At 41.4% G+C, this 21,792-nt stretch overlaps 1 protein-coding gene across 3 annotated transcripts; it reads right to left on the bottom strand.

The window, feature by feature from the left end:
* Nucleotides 1–5,116: 5,116 nt before the first annotated feature.
* Nucleotides 5,117–19,974, bottom strand: khdrbs1b (KH domain containing, RNA binding, signal transduction associated 1b). Of its 3 annotated transcripts, XR_006845912.1 has the most exons (11): nucleotides 19,563–19,974; nucleotides 17,332–17,453; nucleotides 16,013–16,129; nucleotides 15,466–15,612; nucleotides 12,884–13,017; nucleotides 11,776–12,016; nucleotides 11,413–11,480; nucleotides 10,989–11,047; nucleotides 10,106–10,294; nucleotides 7,895–7,963; nucleotides 5,117–5,186 (listed from the first exon to the last, which is right to left on the bottom strand). XR_006845912.1 is itself a non-coding variant. In XM_046417990.1 (9 exons), the coding sequence occupies exons 1-9, from the start codon at nucleotides 19,654–19,656 to the stop codon at nucleotides 10,188–10,190; spliced, it is 1,089 nt and encodes a 362-aa protein (XP_046273946.1). In that variant the 5' UTR covers nucleotides 19,657–19,974; the 3' UTR covers nucleotides 8,973–10,187. The 3 variants fall into 3 exon arrangements, 1 of the variants encoding a protein (XP_046273946.1); XR_006845911.1 differs by lacking the exons at nucleotides 5,117–5,186; nucleotides 7,895–7,963 and adding an exon at nucleotides 8,973–10,002; XM_046417990.1 differs by lacking the exons at nucleotides 5,117–5,186; nucleotides 7,895–7,963 and having other exon boundaries at nucleotides 8,973–10,294.
* Between the last annotated feature and the right edge of the window lie 1,818 nt (nucleotides 19,975–21,792).

Genomic DNA, 21,792 nt, shown 5'->3' on the forward strand with positions numbered 1-21,792 from the left:
AAAAAGCTCTGCTGCAAAGGCTGTGTGATTCTAAATGTCTGTAAACTATGTGGTCATAGTGAAAAGTTCCATCTTATCCCATTGTAAGATGTAAATTGTCAGATTGTGATAATTTCACTCACATACTGAAATACAAGTTTTTCTTTTTTCTTGATATAAATTAGGCAATAATCTTAAGAGATTTAAATGTGAGAAAACGCACTGGTAACTTCTTTAAGTATCTCATGCTAACAGGAATGCAGGAAAATTGAATTTTATATATATATATATATATATATATATATATATATATATATATATATATATATATATATATATATACTTTTTCCACATTTTGTGATTTTAGTCTCATTTCAAAATGGATTAAATTAAATTTCTCCCTCAAAATTCTCCGCAAAATACTCATAACGACAAAGTGAAACAAGTTTGCTTGAATTTTTTGCAAATGTATTAAAAGTGAACAACAAAAAATGTAACATGTACATAAGTATTCACATTCTCTGACATGACACTCAGAACTGAGCTCAGGTGCATCCTGTTTCCACTGATCATCCTTCAGAGGTTTCTGCACCTTGAGCTGAGTCCACCTGTGGTAAATTCAGTTGATTGGGCATGATTTGGAAAGGCACACACCAGTCTATATAAGCCCTCACAGTTGGCAGCGCGTGTCAGAGCACAAACCAAGCCATGAAGTCAAACGTATTGTCTGTAGACCTCTGAGACAGGATTGTGTTGAGGCACAGATCTGGGGGAGGGTACAGAAAGATTTCTGATGCATTAAAGGTCCCAAAGAGCACAGTGGCCTCCATAATCTGTAAGTGGAAGAAGTCTGAAAACACCAGGACTCTTCCTACAGCTGGTTGCCCAACTAAACTGAGTGATCGGGGTAGAAGGGCTTTAGTCAGGGAGGTGACCAACAACCCAGTGGTCACTCTGACAGAGCTCCAGTGTTGCTCTGTAGAGAGGGGAGGACCTTCCTGTATGGTAGAGTGGTCAGACAGAAGCCACTTCTCAGTAAAATGCATATGAAAGCCTGCCTGAGTTTGCCAAAAGGCACCTGAAGGACTCTCGGACCACGACAAATAAAATTCTCTGGTCTGATGAAACAAAGATTGAACTCTTTGGCATAAATGACAGGCGTCATGTCTGGAGGAAGCCGGGTACTGCTCATCACCTGGCCAATAGTATTCCTACTGTGAAGCATGGTGGTGGTAGCATCATGCTGTGGGGATGTTTTGCAGCAGCAGGAACTGAGAGAGTAGGAAGAATTGAGGGAAAGATGACTGCAGCAATGTACAGAGACATCCTTGCTGACAACCTGCTCCAGAGTGCACTGGGAGAAACTGCCCAAAAATAAGACTTGAGGCTGTAATTGCTGCCAAAGGGGCTTCAACAAATTGTTGATCACAGGGTGTGAATACTTATGTACATGTTGTATTTTTTTTTAGCAAACTTGTTTCATTTTGTCATTGTGAATTTAATCCATTTTGGAATGAGACTGTAACTTAACCAAATGTGCAATAGGTAAAATGGTGTGAATACTTTCCGGATGCACTGTAAAACACACATCCCTATTGAGGAATAAGTGTGGGTGGATCTGGTGGTGACTTAACCACTGTCGACCTGAGTGGGGAAAGAACTCAACAGTTAAAAACACCTGCCATTATGAGCGTGGAGATGCCTTTAAAGGATAAGATAGGATTTTATTTTTTCCGCACAGTCGGTAAAATGTTCTTCCTGCCTGTGTTACTCTGCTCAGAACGCATTTATTCCTATTGAGGATCAAAAGTTCTTCAGTAAAATAAGTAGAACAAGTTGATGGAATTTGGATTTGAATATGGACAGATATGAATTTTACTCCTGACAGTGGTTGAGATTTTCAAATTATTATCGTTTCAGCTGATATTCTGACACACGTCTGCGCTCACTGACTTTCTTGAGTGTGAGAACTTTGTAGTGTTTGTTTCCATCTGAGAAAAATAATCATCATCAAACAGCTGGACACTATAGTTTGTAGTTAACATTATAGGAGAAATACTGCACCTGTTGGGGACTATTTTCAGCTACAGATTAATACACATTTTCTGTTAAATAACTAACTAATGATTTAAGTTAGTGGGATGCATGTGTGGAACTGACTGAAAATAAACCATAACGCTCATGTTCATGGTAATGAAGGTATGTCAGCCAATGCAGCACTAAGGCACAGAGGAATAAATAATACTGTTAGAACAATCAGTTGTTCATTTCTTTGAAGAACAGAAGATTTAGAATTACCACCTCGTGGTTATATGCCTCTGCAGACCAATCAACCTGCAGTTTACATCCGTGTCTGTCCAGAATCATATAATATATGTAGTGACCGAAAGGCAGCTTTATCACATGGTGCAACGACAATCGCCCGAAACTCAATATCATCAAAACCAGTGAGCCTGTGACAGACTACGAGGTTTCAAATATGGAAGTTGCTGCAAAGAAGCTACAAATTCTAAAACGTGGATGCTTCACACTCATGTTCAGCACAGAAGATCCGTACAGTCAGCCCAGTTTGAAAGGAGGACACCCAAGATTAGAGTGAGCAGTTCAACATCTGATCAAATGTGAAATATGGTCACAATCTGCCCTTCTTCCCCTGAGTTATGATGTTGAATAATAGACAGAAAATGAGGTGACAGTGAAGTTCTCTCTCCCTCCCAAGAAGACACTCAGACAGTCTGAAAAGATGGTGCTTAGTCACAGCTATTGCCAGCACACAGGTGTCAAAATATAGAAGATCATGAGCCAGGGCTGCATATTCGCTAGTATCTGCTTATATGACACATATCATGATACAGGGTCATGATTCTATATATTGCAATACTGAAAGCAGGTCAGTATGCTGTGTTTGCAAGATCTAATTTTAGGAAAATTGTAGTATAGAGTGCACAGCAACATATACATAAAAACTCAGTGCAAAAAAAAGGGGGGGTTTCATGCAATTGGCACATCAAGAATTGGACCACTGCCATTAATCAATCCAAAAATCAATAGTTTTTGAGTATACATAATCACAAAATATTGCAATACTCCTGCATTACATACTCCTGCATCCCAATCACAAGCCCTGCTTTGACTTAAAACCTTTTGTTGTTAAAAATCCCTAAAAACATTTGAGCCCTTTTACCTCCATTTGGTCCATTTCTCGAGTCCATTTCGTGTGTATTATGTGATCAGCATGAACATGACTTATATTTCCTTTACAGCTTCTGAGCTTCCCCTCCAATTACTCCCCAGCCCCACTTGTCACCTAGATTATATTGCCTCTCCTGAAGTAGAGACTCATGTATCTGGGGGAGGCTGCTTCTCACCGTCTTCACAGGCATCATCAGCATGCGATGTTCCTCTGATGGTGTGAAACCGCCAGGACCAGAAGATGGGATCCAGCTGTCCACCATATCTGCCTACAGCATCTCAAACCTCTAACACACACTCATGTTAACACATCCTCCTCCACACTCTGGACCCCCCTTTCCTCACCCAGCCTCAAAAAGACAAGACAGCCTGGCCTCCTGTGTCTCACCTTAATCCATCTATTCTCCCACGAAGCGTTATGTGAACGCACCACACCAGTTGACTACATGGAGGAAGTGGGCAGAAACAACAGGCTGTGCTGCTCGCAGCTACAGCTCAGAGGAAACATCACAGATGACTGATAAGTGGCTCACTCATATTCAAGTCAGCCTTTATTGATCATTGCACAGTAACAATTTACTTTCTCTTCCACCCTCACACTCTTTGACAGTTCATCGATTCAAACAGAGCAGACGGCTTCCACGCCATCACTTATCTTTCATTAGGTTATAGGAGACAGAGAAATCATTATTTTAGATATAATAACACATAGAGACTGAGAAATGATCTGTTTTAGATATGGCCTGTTGACATTTCATCTGAAATGATGGTTTCTATCTTAATATCTAATGTTCTATCCTCTAAGCTGCTAGCTTTTTCAATAAAGTAAATGGAGCCTCTCACTTGGCTAATGCCGCCTCTGACCAGTGAGTCGGGACAGAGAAATGTGTTTTTAATACAGGAAAGTACAGTTTTGACCTCTAAATGCAACTCGGCACCACAGGCAGCAGTAATATCATCAGTGATAATGGTGGAAAGTGGCGTAGAGGGGAATCAAATCAACACAGGCATGATGGATAGATGGAGGCGAGTTAGTAATGTCTGTCTTCACCCTCTGTCCCATTCTCACATGCAGCTCTCTTCCTGGGTCCATCACGCTGAATTATCATACTTGGATGCTGAACCACTGAGAACAGGCCAGCTTTGGTTATGAAAGTGTTGCACATTTAAAGGGAGGATACATGTGAGTACATGCAAATAGGCTGCTGCATTAGCATTGAATATCCTCAGGGCTACACAGGCCGATGGTGGTGTGTGTGTGTGTGTGTGCATGTGAGTGTGTGTGAGCTCACGGTGAACTTGTGATAGTGATCCACGTTCACCGGGTTATCTTTAACTCTCTAGCTCCGAGTGTAATTTCAAGCAACAGTACGGCAGCAAGACGCAGACAGAATGTTAAAAAAAATCCAACACTTGAAACGCAGATGTCACACCATCTCCTTTGAATGGGAGAATTACAGCTTGCCTTGCAGAAAGAATTCTTGTCTAATTTAAGGGTTAATAGAAATTTAAAACAATTTCACAGCCTACTACAACAGGAGTGCTCATTTTATGGTGAATTAGACTGTAACAAGTACATTTGTTGGTAGAGTGGGTGGTCCGAGGAAGTCTGTGTACAGCAACACGCAATCAGCAAAGGCTTCAAACGGGTGTATTCAGTGTCAGAAAATAATTACAAGAACATAAAGCACAGTGATTCAATATTGACACGAAATGTAGAAATTGTAGAAAATAGTCCACTTGAATTTGCTCGTTAGTCTCTGGTTATTCTGGGTTCCCTGTGAGCTGAATGTCGCCACTGACCCGCTGCAGTCCGAGTCCTGTTCCAGTGGGAGTCTGAGCCAGCTCCTCTCCCACATGCTATATCAGCTGGCTCCTGTGGGTCACTTGGCAGGCATCCCCCACAACCCCTTCCCTAGCAGGAACAGAACCGCCCCCCCCCCACACAAAGCCCACCACCAAGAGCTTGGCCTGACTGCCTCCTTCATGCTGAGCTGCTCCTGTGCACGGCTTCACTGCAGGAGACAAAAGCATAGGGAGGACATCGACATGAGCCCACATTTAAACATAGAAAGCAGGCTCTTTAACTCACAAATCCTCCTCTGCTTCAGTGATTTAATGACAGATAAGAGGAAGTGTCTGGCAAGAAAAGAGCCCACTTTTTTTTTTTTTATTTAATTTCTAAGCAGTGGCTGTAATAATTAAGAGGTCATTTTCCTGCCAAGCAGCAAAGCTCTTCAAGCAACATTTTGCTAAGGAAGACATAATTACTGGCAAGACTGTCGACTTTGGATGAGAGCATTAATATTTCAATCAACAGCTAATGTGGTCACAGACCTCCGTTTTCTAAGTATTTTGCAGCAGCTTAAAGTATAACAAGGACCCGACATATCCCCTTTAATAATAATTCAGTAAATTTACCTTTATCTGGTTTCTGCACATAAATCTGTATATATTTTTCAATATTAAATACTCTAAGAGGGACTTTTGTGAACATTTAGGCGCTTCAAACCAGCTGTTGTTCTGCTTTATCAGCATAACAAATGTTTCTCTCTAATTATGTCTAAAAACTGGCAGCAGTCACATTGGACACAGACAAGCAAGTGACCTCTCCATCGAAACACATTTTCAAAATGTTCTTAAATGGTTCGTTATCCAGCTTCTCCGGGCTAAAATGCCAGTGACAGTTAATGTTTCTCAAAGCCTGACTACCAAGCATTACTTTTTGGAGCCTTCATTTAACTTTTTCCTGCCTTCAAGGCGCGGACAGAACATGATGCGATATCCCTCTGACACCTCTCTCCTCCTGCTGGTTCCATTTCAGGAATAGCCAGAGTCCTCTCGCTCCTGTTTTCCCTCTGTCAAAAAGCGCTGAGCTACGGATCCTCATTAGTCACTTTCCCTGAGACCACCACTGACACCGGAGACGAGTTCTCGCTCACTCAGAACTCGCTGAAGGCTAGCGCAACCGCTCACACACAAACACACACACACACACTACAATTCACAGGCACTGTCAAAAGGGGGGGAGGGGGGGTCGACTTACAGAAGCCAGGCAATCATCAGAATCAACCAACCTTTGAAATGCTGTGAATATCATGAACGTGCTGCTGCTGCATAATGTTACACTGGCTGAAATACCCACAGGCATCTACAGCAAAGTTTCTTGTACAATGGTCTTTTGGGAAAATAGGAAAAGTTAAGTACCATACCAATGGTTTTGAAGGTTTTAGACCATTACCTACAAATTGCGTGTACTTTACATTCCAGCTTGAGATGGTCAATCCATCACCGGAGGAAGTTTGTCAGCTATTTTTAAGGTCAGTGTTGCAAGCAGGGATTAATGTGTGGTGATTTCAGCTGCTAAAGAGAATGACATTGACATTACTGAGGTATTGTTCGAAATATTCCCCCGTCTGTACTGCATATGTTCATCCGGTATCCAAATAGGTTGGATTAGTTGAAGGAATGGAAATAGAGGGAAACAAGCAGTTTGTCTGTGTCTACGGTCAGAGTGCAAATGTGTCAAAACAGCAATTTGCCATTCTTAAAAGGGAAGTATACTGCATATGTCAGACTTCTTCTTGATTGGGACTAGTTGCCAAGCAACTACTAAAGAATCCAATAAGTTCCTGGTCCCTCTTGTAAAACAACAGTAACCATTTCTATGCTTCAGTTTTTGTGCAGATTTTTTTTTGTTTTTTTTCACCTTAGGACAGAGCGAGAATATTTATTTTCTCCATATTTCCAGTCTTAAAGCTAAGCTAACAGGCTGCAGCTTCATATTTACTTGCATCAAGAACGCTAATGTGCACATTTCCCAAACTGTCAAACTAATCCTTTTAAAAAGCTCGCTGTCTAGAAGCAGATTGACATCACAGGTGTTTGAGAAATTAGTTAAAAATTTGCTGGACTTGTTACAAAGGCAATTTCTTCACAGTGATGGGCGACACATTTCATGCAAGTTTCAGTCTACGCAAGTTGATTTTCATATTTTACAAACAGAAACAGAAACTAATCACTGTGAGGTAGAAAAGCCAACCTTTAAAGAGAGATTCTAGTATTTTTAAGCAAGGGTTCCATATTTACATCTTGTGGTGCATAAATTACTCATACTTAACAAAAGATTTGGAATTGGATCAATAAATTGCCTCAGCTGGCAGTTGCAGCACGGCAGCAATAGCTCACAGACTGAGATTGTCACTCTAAGTGTCAGCATTGCGGTGAGGATCTCTGCAGGGAAGGATGTTTTTGTTAAAAAGTGAGATCCTTTTTGTTTAACCAGAAACGCTGGTAAAGGCTTAATAATAAGCTGATTTCAACTATCTAGATGAGGAAACAACTGTAACAGCTCTGCTCATGAGATTTCAGAGCGAGACTTCTCCCTGAGTGAGAGACGGAGCCAGTGTGCTGTTTTAAAATCAAAGTGAGCATAACGTTGACGGTCAGAATTGCCCCAGTGGAGTACACTGCAGCCGTGTCACAGCTGCCAGCTCAGATCACCTACTGGATCAGTTCCAAAACATTTTTTTGTGGTAAGTGTGCATCACTTCCACACGCAAATATGTAAATATAGCACCCAGGTTTAAAATAATAATACAGAAATTCCCCTTTAAGATCTTCCTTTATAAAGCCAGCTTGTAATGTAGGTAATGTGGTAAAGCATGCAAAAAAACAGCAGTTTGCTCCTTTAATATGGAAATGGGTGCAGCAGCGGACCAACCTGAGGTTTGCATGGTCTCAGTTGAGCAGACTGTCAGTCTCTGGGGCACTCCGTGACCGATAGCTGTGCCTGGAGGAAGGACAAACCTCAAATCAATACCCTGTCTAAAAACACTGGGAGAAACTTGAGACAGAGATCATGCAATGTCTACAGGAGAAGATATGCTCATGCAACTCAAGCTTTCTTGTTTGTTTGTAACTTTTTACTGACAGAACCTTTCCAGTGTCACAATAAGCAACCTTTACTCAGCAAATAAAAAAAGTAACAGCAGCTCAACTCTACAGAAGATATTGACATAGATTTGGCTTTGTTCATTTTAGCAAGAGTTGCATTAACACTATTCTATTATATTTTGTTAGTACACAGAACAGTTATTTTGGTACATAAAATACTGTATGATATTGGAAGTTACGTTTTTCTTACTTTTGAGTCGATTCTTTTTTTGTTGCCATGACTGTAATAATATTTTAAGAAACTGTACGCATTTACCAGCAAGTTTATGTCAATGGATAAACACACTACGAAATTAAACATTTAGGGTTAGGTTACCTTTACAGTGGAGTTCTCTAGGTTATAACCATCCTCTCCATTGCACTGCCATTACTCTGTACTAAAGTAGCCATCGCGCCAGCGTCATTCATGACAATGAAGCCTAGACCTGAATGGTGGTTTGAATTCAGTTAATTTTCAGATGCTATAAAAGCAATTCTCATTAACGATTACGACCACAGGTAAGAGGATTGAAAAAGTCTTATACATACCCAGGCATTCAATGCTTTAGAACTCTATACACATTAGGAAGCTATCCAGGTTATTTTAGAGGTCTTACCTCTGGGTCCTTTTTAAAAAGTATAGAAAGAGAGAGAAAGAATAAGTTGTGCTCTTTTGATAATCAATCAAGACATCATTTAGTAGGGTTAAAGTCTTCAGACGTCAATACATTCATTTAGATTTAAAATGCGATTTTGAATGAGAAACAAAGGAAAACACCTACATCTGACTGCTGAAGGTTGTTTTAAAAAATGCATTTCAGAATTTTACTAGGACAGGAAACAAATAAAGCAAGTTAAGTTTCATAAAAAAAAACAAACTAAGCTTTATTGACAAACTGCTGCAAAACATCTTTTGGACAGATTTAGTAACCTATTTAGGCAAGCTTACACATGTAGCATAATGCATTTTATGGAGAGGGTACAGATACTAGTGGCAGAATAAGTACAATTAGGATGTTTTAAAATATGTACAAGAGTTCGGATTGAGCTGCAGGATCCCTTCTCTATAGAAAGAGAAGACCCATGTGGAGATTTTTGTCCCAATCCTTCTTTGTGTACTTTGTGCATGCAGTTTATGGAGGATCAGATCACAAAATGAAGACCTGAACTGTTTTTAACATAACAGGAGGCCATCTCTCAGCCGTGTTCTCATTAAAGAAACATTTTGTCTTCAGAGTCTTAAAATTAATTTTTAACATGTAAAACAAATTGAGGATATGAGGACAGTCCATCTCAACAGTGTCTATTAGGGCTATATTTCAAAACTCTAAGTACAATGACAAATATTGCTGCCTAAGTCTAAATGGACAACGTTTTAGAACTATTTAAAAACAAACCAGCATCAAGAATGAATTGTACTGATTCCATTAACATTGATTCTTTAACCTTCACTTAATTTAAGATTTTTTTTTGTTTGTTTCTAGATTACATAATTGAAAGTTTAAAAGGTCTTTTTATTTGGCTATATTAACAGAATTTTGAAATGTAGCCTAAATGGGAATCTGCAACTGACCCTCGACAGATTCTTTGTATTTAAAAACAATTAAAATGGATTCCTTGGACAAGTGGATAATGAGCCACTAATTCCACTAGATATGACTACTCCCAAACAGTTAAAAAATTTACGATCAACAATGCAAAAAAGCCAGAGAGGGGGAAAAGGGTCAGAGGAAAAAATACAGCAAAACAAACCAAAATTCAAATGAAGAACAAAAAAGGGATGTCAACTTCTCTTCTCTAACCATCTACAAGCCGCTTTGGTTGGAAGGATTGGTGACTGGTTGGTTAGGCGGGGGTGAAAAAGTAGGGGTTGGGGGAGGGAGTTTGCGGTCAAATCTAAGAAAAAAAAAAAAACAGGTCCGATTTTCAGTTCCCAATTTGCTCTCGTATAAAGTCCGGTGTAGGAAAAGACCAAACCAAAGACAAAACGGACAATTACTTTTGTCTGGCTGCTTAAAGCGAGAGCTGCCGTGGTAGACAGGCGCTAGTCAGGGGGACACGTTAAGGGTGTAGAGTCCACTTCAGTACTGTCGGTATGGGTGCTCCCGGTAAGACGTCTTGGCACCTCTGGAAGAGGGAGGCGCCTTCCCTGCAGCCGTCCGCTGGGTCCCATTCCAGTCATCCTGACCTGGAAAAGACACACACGGGAAAAACAACATTTACAATTTAATGTGGATTCATATCACGTCGGGGTCAGAAAACAAATTTGGTTAGCAGACATTACGGTGCCCTGTGGAGGTTTCTTGTAAACAAACAATGTCTCCTAACACACACTGTGAGGCTCAAGAGACAGTTCACCCCCAAGTCAAAGATACATATTTGTTTTGGTTGTTTTGGTATGACTTGCAGAATTCTGGAGAAATTAGCTATAGAGAAAACATGTATTTTTGATTTTGAGGGTGAACTGTCCCTTTAACAAATGTGCATCACCTGAACAAAGCAGATACCCACTCATGAAAATACTGCCCTGTTACACTATTAGTGGTCCAAAACTCCACAGGGTATCTTTTAAAGCTAACGGTTAGTGAATTAAACTTTGAAACCTACTTGAAACTAATAATCCAACAAGTCAGTGTTTTGGGTTTTGGAAGACTATCACAATTTCTAGAGCCTGTAAAATTTTACATATTCAGGACAATATAAAAATCAATCAACCAATCAATAAATGAAAATTCATACCACCACGTAAAGAAATAGTACAGTCAAAAATAACAAAATATTAACCATAATATACATTTTTAACTAATGTTTTTATATTCAGCACCTTTTTAACAGTACACATGAGGTCATCTTTACTGACAGGGAATAAATGTTTTCCTTACCGTAGGACTCGTATGACTCTGTGGCCTCTCCGTGTCCGTAGTCATAGTACTCTGGCTCTCTGATGGTCAAAAACAGCGAGAGGGGAGAGGAAAAATCACTTCTAATCTTTGAAAAACATCAAGTAGCTGCTGACTGTAATGTCGAGGGGGATGATAATTGGCTTCCATGAATAAGATCAAAGCTTGGCTCTCTAGCATGGAACATCTTAGTCCCGGCTGGTTCTCCTAAATAACATCACCGTCTACACCATGAAACATGAAGTACCATCAGCCCTGAATTTGTGCAGAGTGGCTAAAAAGTATTTCTGCTGCTCTGAAATCGTTTTTTTTTTTATTATTTTTTTTAGTGAAAATAGCAACCAAGCAATGTGTGTTCACTCAGTGAGGAGCAGGTGAAAACCAAAGAGACGTCTGATTCACTCACGCCTGCGGCTGACTGTAATAGCTGTCGTATGACTCGTAGGCCGTGTCTGTGTAGCTCTCATCGTAGCCCTGGAGAGGGAAGGAAACAGAGAAACACAGTGAGATTCAAGGAGGGCCTTGTTCATGAATCATGAATGTCAAGGTGTCCCTAAAGTACTACACTTGTACTAAAGCAGACACGCTCCCCTCATATCTCAAGCATTCTAAGTCACTTTTTCCTGTGCGGATGGACGAGCCATTCAGAGCTAACACAGTTTGTGGAAAAACCTTGTTCAGAGGAGACACTGTCACTTAACTCTGAGAACATCCACACAGAAACTAAACAAATGACTTGAAACGACCCTCTAACAGCAGGTGTACTTACGTATTCCTCATAGCTCTCAGCAGCTGCAGCGGGGGTGTGCTGATGGGGAGGTGGAGGTGCCATCCTCTGGGGGGGCCCGCTGGCTGGGGGCCTCGCACGGGGTGCCACAGCTCCCCTGGCAGGTGCTGCAGGAGGTCCTCCTCGGCCTGCTGGGGCGCCCCTCACTGCACCACCTCTAGCTGGGCCACCTCGAGTCACACCTCCCCTGGCAGCAGCACCGCGAGGAGGCATTCCTCTGCCCCTGGAGAAAAGAGCACCAAGTTACTCTTCTGCTGAAGGAAAAGGTTGATGGCTTAGAGATATACGTATTTGCTTTGTTTGCCAAGAGTCAGAGCAGAAGATCAATACCACTCTCGGGTCTCTAAATATGAAGCTACACACGGGAGTCAGTTAGCTTAGCTTAACATAAAGATTGGATACAGATGGAAACAGTGGCTCTGTCCAAAAGGTGATAAAATCAGTTATATCTAGTTCGTTCATTTCAATAGTGTGCTTTAAAAGGTGCTGCTCGGTTGATAGTTACCCTTAGAAAGAGGCAGGTTATCAATTATCCTTGTGTTCAATATTTATGCTAAGCCAAGCTAAGCACCTACCTCAAGCTACATAATTTGTTATACAAATATGGGAGTGGTCTTCTTGTTTAACATATGGCAAGAAAGCAAATAAGTGTTTGACTGAACACCTTTTTCATAACACATAACACATTTATACTGAATGATTCTTCACATTTTATCAAGAGAGTTAACATGAACCAACAACTTAGGGCGCATATGGAATTTACATACAGCATGCTCACTGATTTACATTTCCTGATATTCCTTCACGTCAAGTGGTTTCTGACATTGGGTTTACGAACCACAACTGGTGTGTTCTCTGAGAGAGGCCAGTCAAAAGTATCTTCTGTTAAGAAATTCCTACTAGTACAAAATTACATACATAAAGCTGCACATTTATAGAAAAGAGAGTAAATATTATGTTTCCTTTGGCCTTGCTCAGCATTTTCATTGATACAGTGATATAGTAGTAGATGAATAGCAGTGTTTTTGTACTTCTGCGGTGGCTCAGCAGCCGTTATTTGAGATATGTGTTTGTGTGTGTGTTTCCACACCTGTGTGCTCCAGCAGGGGGGACTCCGCGGCCCCTGACCGGCATTCCCCCTCGGACTCGGGCTCCGTGATCCTGGCCTCCATTCAGGTAGCTCATCTCCATGAACTGCTCTTGGCAGATATCATCCATCATATCCTACACACACACGCACACACACACACGGGAAGAAAATAAAAGAGAGTGAGGGTGAGAAACAAGAGCACATGACATGGGAAAAGTGAGGGTGCACAAATGGAAAGCAAAAAGGACGGAGAAGAGGAAAGAAAAGAGGCACTGTGAAAGAATGAGCAATGAGCAAAAGAGTGAAACACAATTACATGGCTGCTCACAACACGGCATCCCCTCTAATGGCTAACAGAGCGCATGGAAGAAAAAGTCTCAGTGCCAGTGACTCAGACTGCTAAAGAGAGAGGAAGGGGGGCACTGTCGTGGATGTGGGAGATTGGAAAGCATCCATCCACACTCCCTGCCTTCCTGTGCCTCTCCATCATGCACAAAATGTAAATCACTCCTTCCTGCACTTCTCAACAAGACTTGTGTGACTGCATCAGCGGTTACCTTATTCTCTCCACAAAATCAAGAAGCAGGGAAGAATTAGTGAAGCTGCCTGTCAGAGCAGCACAAATCCCGCCACACAATCCGCCGCTTTTCTTCAGGGAGCCATCGCAAAGGCTGCACTGTGACCCAATCAATTTTTTTTTCATAAATCAGTCCTTGGAACAGCGATGGAGCTCTAATGACGGTGAAAAGGAATAAAAGCGGGACAGATACCAGACTATGCAACGCAAGGGGCAGCTTTCAATTTAACTGCAGACGATGCAAACCATTTGAGCGATTACGAATTCATTTCAAACAAGGAGAACTGTGCCTGCAGCTGCATGTAACAAACCAGCGAGGTGACACATCTTTAGCCGTCAAGATGCTTAGATCGTGTTTTTTAGACAGTGCACTCTATAGAAAATATTTTAAGTTCAGACTGTGCAAATCCTCCACACAGGAGCAAGGCTCTGCTTTCGCATTCATACTGGTAGACATACAGGTACAGACATACAAAAGAGATGAGGAAAAACAAAAGAATCAAAGCCTTCATACATAAAACATTTCAATGACAAATCACGTCCACACATTTTCTTAGAACCTGATTCATGTATCAAAATATGGAGCTGTTCCAAATGAAGGTTGTCAAGCCTGACTGATTATGGACTGAAGTTGCAATGACAGTTTCTGCAGGGGATGTTTTCTACATAACGCGGCAATACCAAGATCGCAACTGGTTCATCACCCCTGCTTTATTCTATAGCAAACTGCACACTAATTAAAAATGTGGTCATCTCGCTCACCCCTGGGCCTATTGACCTGCTTTGGCATGAGCCACTGTTAGAGAACCGTGGCTCGACAGACTGGGTTTGATCAGCACTAAAAGAACCTCTCAGCATGAAACCAATAAAGTAAGCGCAGGCTGTGAATTGTAGCACATATCTGTCTGACAGCTATACATCTTCAAGCTGATTCTCCTCCCTGCCAGACGGATGAGACTCACGTAAAGACATTATGATGGAGAGACAGTGATGCACGCCACAACTTGCTACGCCTTTCTCTAAGACACACCCTCAGATAATTATACAACACTTTCAATGGTTTCTCAACCTTTTTCCAACTCTGTTTTTAGATCCGCAATATTCTCATAACTGCAGCAATTAGAGCCATCAAGATGTGTGAATTTGCTTATGGCATGGTGTTTGGGTTCTGTTGTTAGGAGCATGAAGGGGGAGCTGCTGAGTGCTTACACAGAAAGTGTATTCAAAGCTTATTTTAAAAATGAAGATACAACATGTTAGTTGGATTATATGAGACCCTGAAATCTTGTGCGACCCAGTCTACAATTGGCCCCATGGTGGTAAAACTGTGACTCGCAGAGTTTAAGTTTGTTTTAGAGCTCAGTTTAGAGCTGAGTCAATTATTTGAGCAACATAAACTTAATTATCAGCTATTCTGATATTGGATTAATCTTAAGTCATTTTACCAAACATCCCTCAATCTCAGCTTCTCAGCTGTGACAGTTTGGTGTTTTTCATGTCTGTGATGTAGTAATGAAACACTTTCAAGGTTTAGACTGCTGATTAAACAAAAGCTATGTGAAAATATTAACCTTGGCTTTAGGCAATTTAAACAGGTATTTTTCACAACTTTGAATTAATCTTTATAGATTGGAATTAAGCAAGGAAAATTAATACAGATTAGCTATATAATGAAAGTAATCATTAGTTGAAGCCCTGGTTCAGTTTGCAGAGTTGAATGAACTCATCATTTATTGACTGATAGAAAATAAATCAGAAATTTGTCATTAACGATGTCATTTTATATTGTCTTAACTTGTATTGAGCGTTTTGTCAATATTGGTAACATTGCAGCTGCATTCCATTTTCTGGAATAAATGATTAATTACTGGCAAAAAAATTACTTTTAGAAGCAGCTTGAGGAATAGTCCACGCAGACAAGTCAACAGAGTCAAAATAAAGTCAAAAGTCTCCCACTGAACCACAGCGAAACACAAGCACAATAAATCAGCAAAGTTAGACTCACGGGGAACAGGAACTTCTTGACCTCCTCCATGGCGTGTGCCATGCGCAGGTAGGCCTCAGGCACGGGGGCAAACACCTCGATGAACACGTGCAGCTCCATAGACAAGTGGGCATACTTGGGCTCCCCTCCTTTCCTCAGCCCCTCCTCCTGTAACAAGTACAACATGATAGGAGTGTCAGCAAGTCAGAAAAAGTCCGCCAAGTCCACAATGAACTCAGTTCTGCAAATGCATTTGCTCCACCTCAGAGGGCATCAGGCAGAGGTATAGTATTCCCTTTCTTTATACAGCTTACAATAATTACATCAGATGGGTAGATAACTGGTTTAGCGAGATATCCTGAAGAGTCTTGGAACAGATGCGCAGTGTGTGGATGCCCTTGGCTTTACGTTAACGTTCACCTGAGCTATCCTGCCGGTTGACGCCATCTGGGCTCAATGCCTGCCATCCCTCTCAAGCACAAGCCAGATGTGTTATGGCTTCAGGTTCCTTTTTCACAGGTGTGTGACACCAAATCTGCATGTCTGTGTTTGTGTCTGCGCTTATTACCTTGGATTTGTCTCTCATGGATCCTTTGCCCAGCACAGAGATCTTGGCTCCTGTCTCTTCCTGCAGACGTTTGATTGTATTGCCCTGAGGTCCCAAAATCTTCCCAACAAAATTGAACTAATAGGAAAACAAAGGAGAACAAAATTAGCCTGGCAGTCAAAGAACAGGCAAGTTTTACTACCAAGAGAGTGAAGCCACAATCACTGTCAGGGGTCTTGTTGCACATACTGCAGCCTTAAGTAGTAGATTTACCAGAGAAGGTCGATATGAGCCCTAGAGGCCTGTAATACCACCGGTTACTATTCACAACAATCATCGAGGCACTGAACCAGTACCAGCTGATCAAAAGCTGCAAACTTTACCTCCTCAGGCTTTGAACTAAGTAATTACTGAGTGTATGTGATGTATCCTACAGTTAGCTGTCACTGCTAAACACATTTAGCAAAAAGTTGCCCCCAGGGACGCAAGACCTCCTACGGTTGTAGAAGTAGCTTTTGTAATCTGGAAACACTCATTAGCTTGCACCTGACACAAGCGACTGATGTACCAACTAAAACTAACTCTGCCAAACTAAAGACAACATTCTGGAGATCAGACGGCTGTCTTACCCCACAGACCAGACTCCTACATCATATTGATCTGATGCTCGAGGTGGGGCAGCTTCTATAGATCTTCTTCTTATTAGAACTTTTTGGTCAGAAAAAAAAAATCTCAAAACAAGTGCGATCTATTAAAAAGGTAAACACAATCCTGTAAGTTACACAACAAGCTGCAGACAGCTGCCACGTCAGCCTAGGTGACTCAAAGCGATGCGAATAAATGCAACAAACTACTAATGAGGAGTTCTGCAATGAGTTTTACAGGACACATTCTAGCCTCACATGCCTTCTCCAACATCACAAACCACCATCCGAAGATTACTGCACCCCAATAATTGAGCCAGATATAGGTGAAACAGATGTGAATGAATACATCTGGAGTGACATGATAAAGCCAAGTAAGACTTTACTCTGAACGGAAACATTTTCTGAATACAGACAAAAGAAGAATCTTCTGAAAGTATCTGTGAATATATGCGAATTCCAATACAGTATAAAGCTGTCCTCACCATAGTAATATTAACATTTTGATCCTTTTAGTCAGATTTGAAAACATGTCAGTTTCTGGTGTAATTATAGTGTGAAGCTTAAAGATCAAGGTTGAGAAGAGTAATTTGAAACTCCAAGTAACCCCGTGGCTTTGTGTAATTGAAACTCAGCTGCAGGATAAATTGAATCAAGAGGGAAGAAGACAAAAAAACAAGGGCAAAGAAATCTCACCTTCGGGTACTGTTTGACAGGTATGAGCACTCGTTCCTTGAGTTTGATGTTCTTTGTTGTGAAAAGGTCCAGATATGTTTCTGCCTCCTTTTTAGTTTCGCCTTTCTGGATTCTATCAATTTCTAGAGGGGGAGAGGTAACATTTCAGGCAAAGTGTGCATGCAATCAAGCAGGATGCAAAGTACATCTAGTTATGAGGAGGATTTATTTCCACTTAGCCATGCCGAATTATCAAGTAAGCATTGATTTAGATATTTACAGGCCAGAAGTCATGTCTGGATTAGATTATTTTTAGACACACATATCACATTTAATAGTGGGTTCGAAGGCAGTTTTATTCATCCTAGTCATCTTAAAAAGCATTCACATTTCAGCCTAATTTTGCCTGGGTGTAACCAAGACAACTTTAACTGGCAATAATTGAATTTAACATGATGAAAGTGTTTTTCACACATTTTTGGGCTCTTGCCAACACAATGAATAAATCTGATACAGTCGATTAATAAATTAACTGACTATTTTGATTACAGATTCAGCCACATTTAATTTTCTTCAAAAGTCCAAATAATTGGCAAGTACATCTTCACTGGGAGGAATTTTCTCTTTTCTGGAAATTTCTTTTAGTTTTGGGTTACTGACAAGGAAAAAATAGACATGTAAATACATCAGCTTTTCCTCTGAAAACTTGTGGTGGACACTCTTCACTATGTTGGACTGATCAATCAGGAAAATAATCTTAAGTTATAGTGCCAAACCTTCAATATTTTTAAACCACAATTTGAAAGCAAACACTTTTCACAGCCTCATTTTTAAAAAAATCAGTCATCAGTGCTTTCCTCCACCTTCTGTCACCTCTTCCATGTGACACAGCACATAGTCTCCAGCACCCACCGCTCTCACAAGCACCATCATCATCATCATCTGAAATCATCGCCTCATTTCCAGCTATGACTACTCCTAAGTCTGCAATGTGCAAACATGTCAGATATACCACAGTCAAACAGCTGCAGATCAGGGGAGCCTCGGTAGACGTCGAACCAAGGGAAGCCACGGCACACACTGGCACACTTTGTCTTTCTGGATCTCTTCTCACTTTTAGTTTGAGAGATGTAGCCTACACTTTCCACATCCTGTTAGACAAAGAGACCAGCGTAATCACCACCAAAAGGTGCTTGAGATACTTGGATCAAGAACCAGGTGGCAGAAAATGACTGGGAAAGGACAACAACAGGGACAAAACAAAATGATCGCTTTAATCACTTTATGTAGAGCACAAAATGGCTGGCTTATGCTATCCTAATGATGTTTAGTATATTTTTATTTCTTTAAATATTACTGTAATGGTCCTATAAATACTTGTGGTAGTGATGGATATTCCATGGTACTTTGTGGTACACTGTCCCACAGTCCACTGCAACATCATTACAGTGCTGCCCCTCTAAAAGCGTATACAAAATAGGATAAAGCATGTTTTGCGAGTTGGCAGACGACCAGAAAGAAATAACAAATAACAGACGCAGCTTTTCCTTTCGTTCCCTCTGAAGTAAAGCTTCAGGACAGCCGCCGGGGCTGCTAAGGCTCAAGGACACTTCAGCAGCGAGTGACAGACAGTGGGACTTAGTATCACCGCTGCCGAGCCGCCTTTCGGCTTTGAAGTAGCGAGATGAGCCCAGTCACGGATACTGGCGCACATTTATATGCTGCTGCGCAACGTAGCTGCCAGACAACAAGATCAACAGGGTCTCGAACAGGAAAACAAAGGACCGCCTGTCCGAAAAGAGTCCGACTCTTCAAGTTTAAAGGCGGCACGAGCCCCGACACCGCCGAAGAAAACAAATTGGACACGTCACGCAGCTGCACGAGAGGAAGCGGAAATTCTACGGAATAACATTTGAAAGTGTGTCTCCTTCTGTTGTCTTCTAGTAGCTCTGGGGGTATTTACAATGTCAGACGCTGGTCATTAGCTATGATAATAATTAAGCCCTACACGCTCCCATGTATCATACGCACGCCTACCCTATTCGTTACTGAGCTATAAGAGCACGTCACGTAGCTGTTGCCGTTGATGGGGCAGTATGCGTCCGGTCCGCAAACACATGGTGATCAAAGCGTAGAGGTCTTCGTTTTACTTGGTGCATTCAGGAGCCGTATATTGCCCCTCTTAAACTCGAAGCATAAACTGCATAAACTGCACTGCAATAGAAAATTAAATCCATATAACACAACTTTACCTGCGTTTAAAAGTTTCATGGCATGCGTGAACGACGAATCCAGGCTGTCCTTCTCCGCCAGAAGCTCGGGGAGGTATTTGTCGTCGTTCTCCATTTTGAGTTTACAGACCGGGAGTCAGTTTCGTTGTAACAAAAAAGCGTGGAAAAAAACCCCAAGAGTTATAGAAAAAAAGTATTCCAATTATGTAACTACGGAGTGCCGCGTATCCTCTGTACTGACGGCGCTTTGCATGTGGCTACCGGGCGTTTCTGCGACGGACTGGTCCGCTACTCTGCGTCTGTGTGGTTTCCCGACGTGCTGGATCTCTCTTTTCAGCAGCGGTTGCTGGTTGGAAATGGGAGAACAAAAGCGGTGAGAGACCGTAGAACAGTGATCCGACTCAAGCCGGCGGAAGTGAGCTCAGGAGGACGTAGTTCTCCGGACCAACGCCGCCTACTGTGTGCTGTGTGAATATGCGCCGCCTCCAGGAGCGATAACGTTAATCCCAATATCAGATTTTCAGTACTGATAAGGGTGTGCCGGCTGTACAGTGTTGTAATAAAAGTGTCCAGACTACTTGAAGGTGTTGAGGTTCCCACTACAGGGTTCACGGTATTCGTTTAAGAACTTAAATGATAATATTTTCTGCTTTATCAGAGTCAGATGTGCTCTTTGACCATTAGCCTGTAGTAATTTAGTGTCACTATATTATTGTAGACAGTTATGTCTGTTTCATAAAATCAGAGGAGCTTGCAGGTTAGGATTAGGATTAGGTTTTCATGGTTAACTGGAAGGGAATGAAGATTATTTATCTTTTGACTGTATTCGTGTATATTTGGGCTAAAATTACATAGAATCCTGAATCCTATCATAGATAGATAGATAGATAGTCTATGAATAGAAAGTCAGCTACAGACTACCGCCATATGCCAAATCTAATATGTATTACATTGTTATGAACTACAATATTAAACATAATATCAAGTGCATATTAAATGATGTAAATAGGATAATGATAGATGATGACAAATCTTCAGCATTTAATTTGTTTGTATAATCTCAGTTCAGACAGAGTGCCCTGAAGATATAGCACTTTCATTCCAGGCTCTCTACTGCCCCTTAGTGGCAGTACTGATCATAACAAAGAGTTTACCTCAAATTGCAGAAACTGGTTCCATCAGAAGAAGCCTATTCTTGGTCTAATCCCTCATTTTCTTCAACACCTTCCATTGATTCCAAAACACTTAATATATAAGTGAAATGCGCAGTGATGAGAATTTCTGGTGCAGACTCTCAAGGATTGATTTCGACAATTTAGATTGTGGTAATGAACCTGTCATGCCAGTGAATAGAGCACATGAGGTCAGAGGTTAGAGCTGGGCTAATGCATACAAAGCAAGAGCAGACCATTTCATATGCATTCGGTCTTTAACCATGTACAGTAGCATGCATGGGAGATGGGAGAAAGGATGTCAGAGAATCCAAAGGTCGAGAGCAGGCAGATGCAAAAACTTCAGGTCATTTATCTGTCGGCTGTCGGAGTGAAAACCATTATGATCGACCACAGCTGTGTCCAGGAATGCATCTGCTCAAAACAAATGAAGGCAAAAATTGTCTGCAATAAACACTTATGGGAGGCCGAAGACCCGCTCTAACTATCAGCGTTCAGCTTGATCTATCTCTGACCGTTACAGTGTTATTAGTGTCGAGGGTTGCAAGGTTGTCCTGACTCCTCTTGTCATTGACGAAATGGGTAGCCTGTGAGCTGAATTTCAATTGGCTCATAAAAGGAAGACTTGCTTCCCTTGGCAGGTGGAGGAGTTCCAATCCGATAGCTTGCGCTGTTGCCTTCTGCTTGTGTGGACTTCCCCTGTCCCCTAACATACAGAGCCACAGTCTGGGGTAAACAGGGGCAGATGGAAAGGGGTAAACACTGGGGTTAGGCTTGTATAAGCTGCCATTATTCCAGATCTTTGCACCTGACCATTTTCCATGCCCCACAGATTCCAAAAAAAATGGCAAGGATTCAGTGTTCCCTGGGAGTTTTATCCCAGTCTGGGCGAGGAGCCTGTGCAACAGCATTTATAGCATCATGGGACTCTGACTAAAAGTCAAAGTCATGAAATTGTTAGCACTTCCTTATGGTAGCTTTCACTGCAAATTTTACAAACTGCAGTATAACAACACTGCAATACTGTACTGTGGCACCGCAGCAGTAAATGCTGATGTCAGCACGCTAACATGCTCACA

Source organism: Scatophagus argus, chromosome 17 (assembly GCF_020382885.2).
Source record: "Scatophagus argus isolate fScaArg1 chromosome 17, fScaArg1.pri, whole genome shotgun sequence".
NCBI classification, from domain to species: domain Eukaryota; kingdom Metazoa; phylum Chordata; class Actinopteri; family Scatophagidae; genus Scatophagus; species Scatophagus argus.

Bases quoted from the DNA above. Each gene is read 5' to 3' on its own strand.
- khdrbs1b (XM_046417990.1), bottom strand. From the start codon at position 19,656: ATGGAGAACGACGACAAATACCTCCCCGAGCTTCTGGCGGAGAAGGAC. The intron at 17,454-19,562 runs GTAAAGTTGTGT...CTCCCCCTCTAG, and splicing joins CATGAAACTTTTAAACGCAG to AAATTGATAGAATCCAGAAA. The intron at 16,130-17,331 runs GTGAGATTTCTT...TTTTCCTATTAG, and splicing joins CTGTCAAACAGTACCCGAAG to TTCAATTTTGTTGGGAAGAT.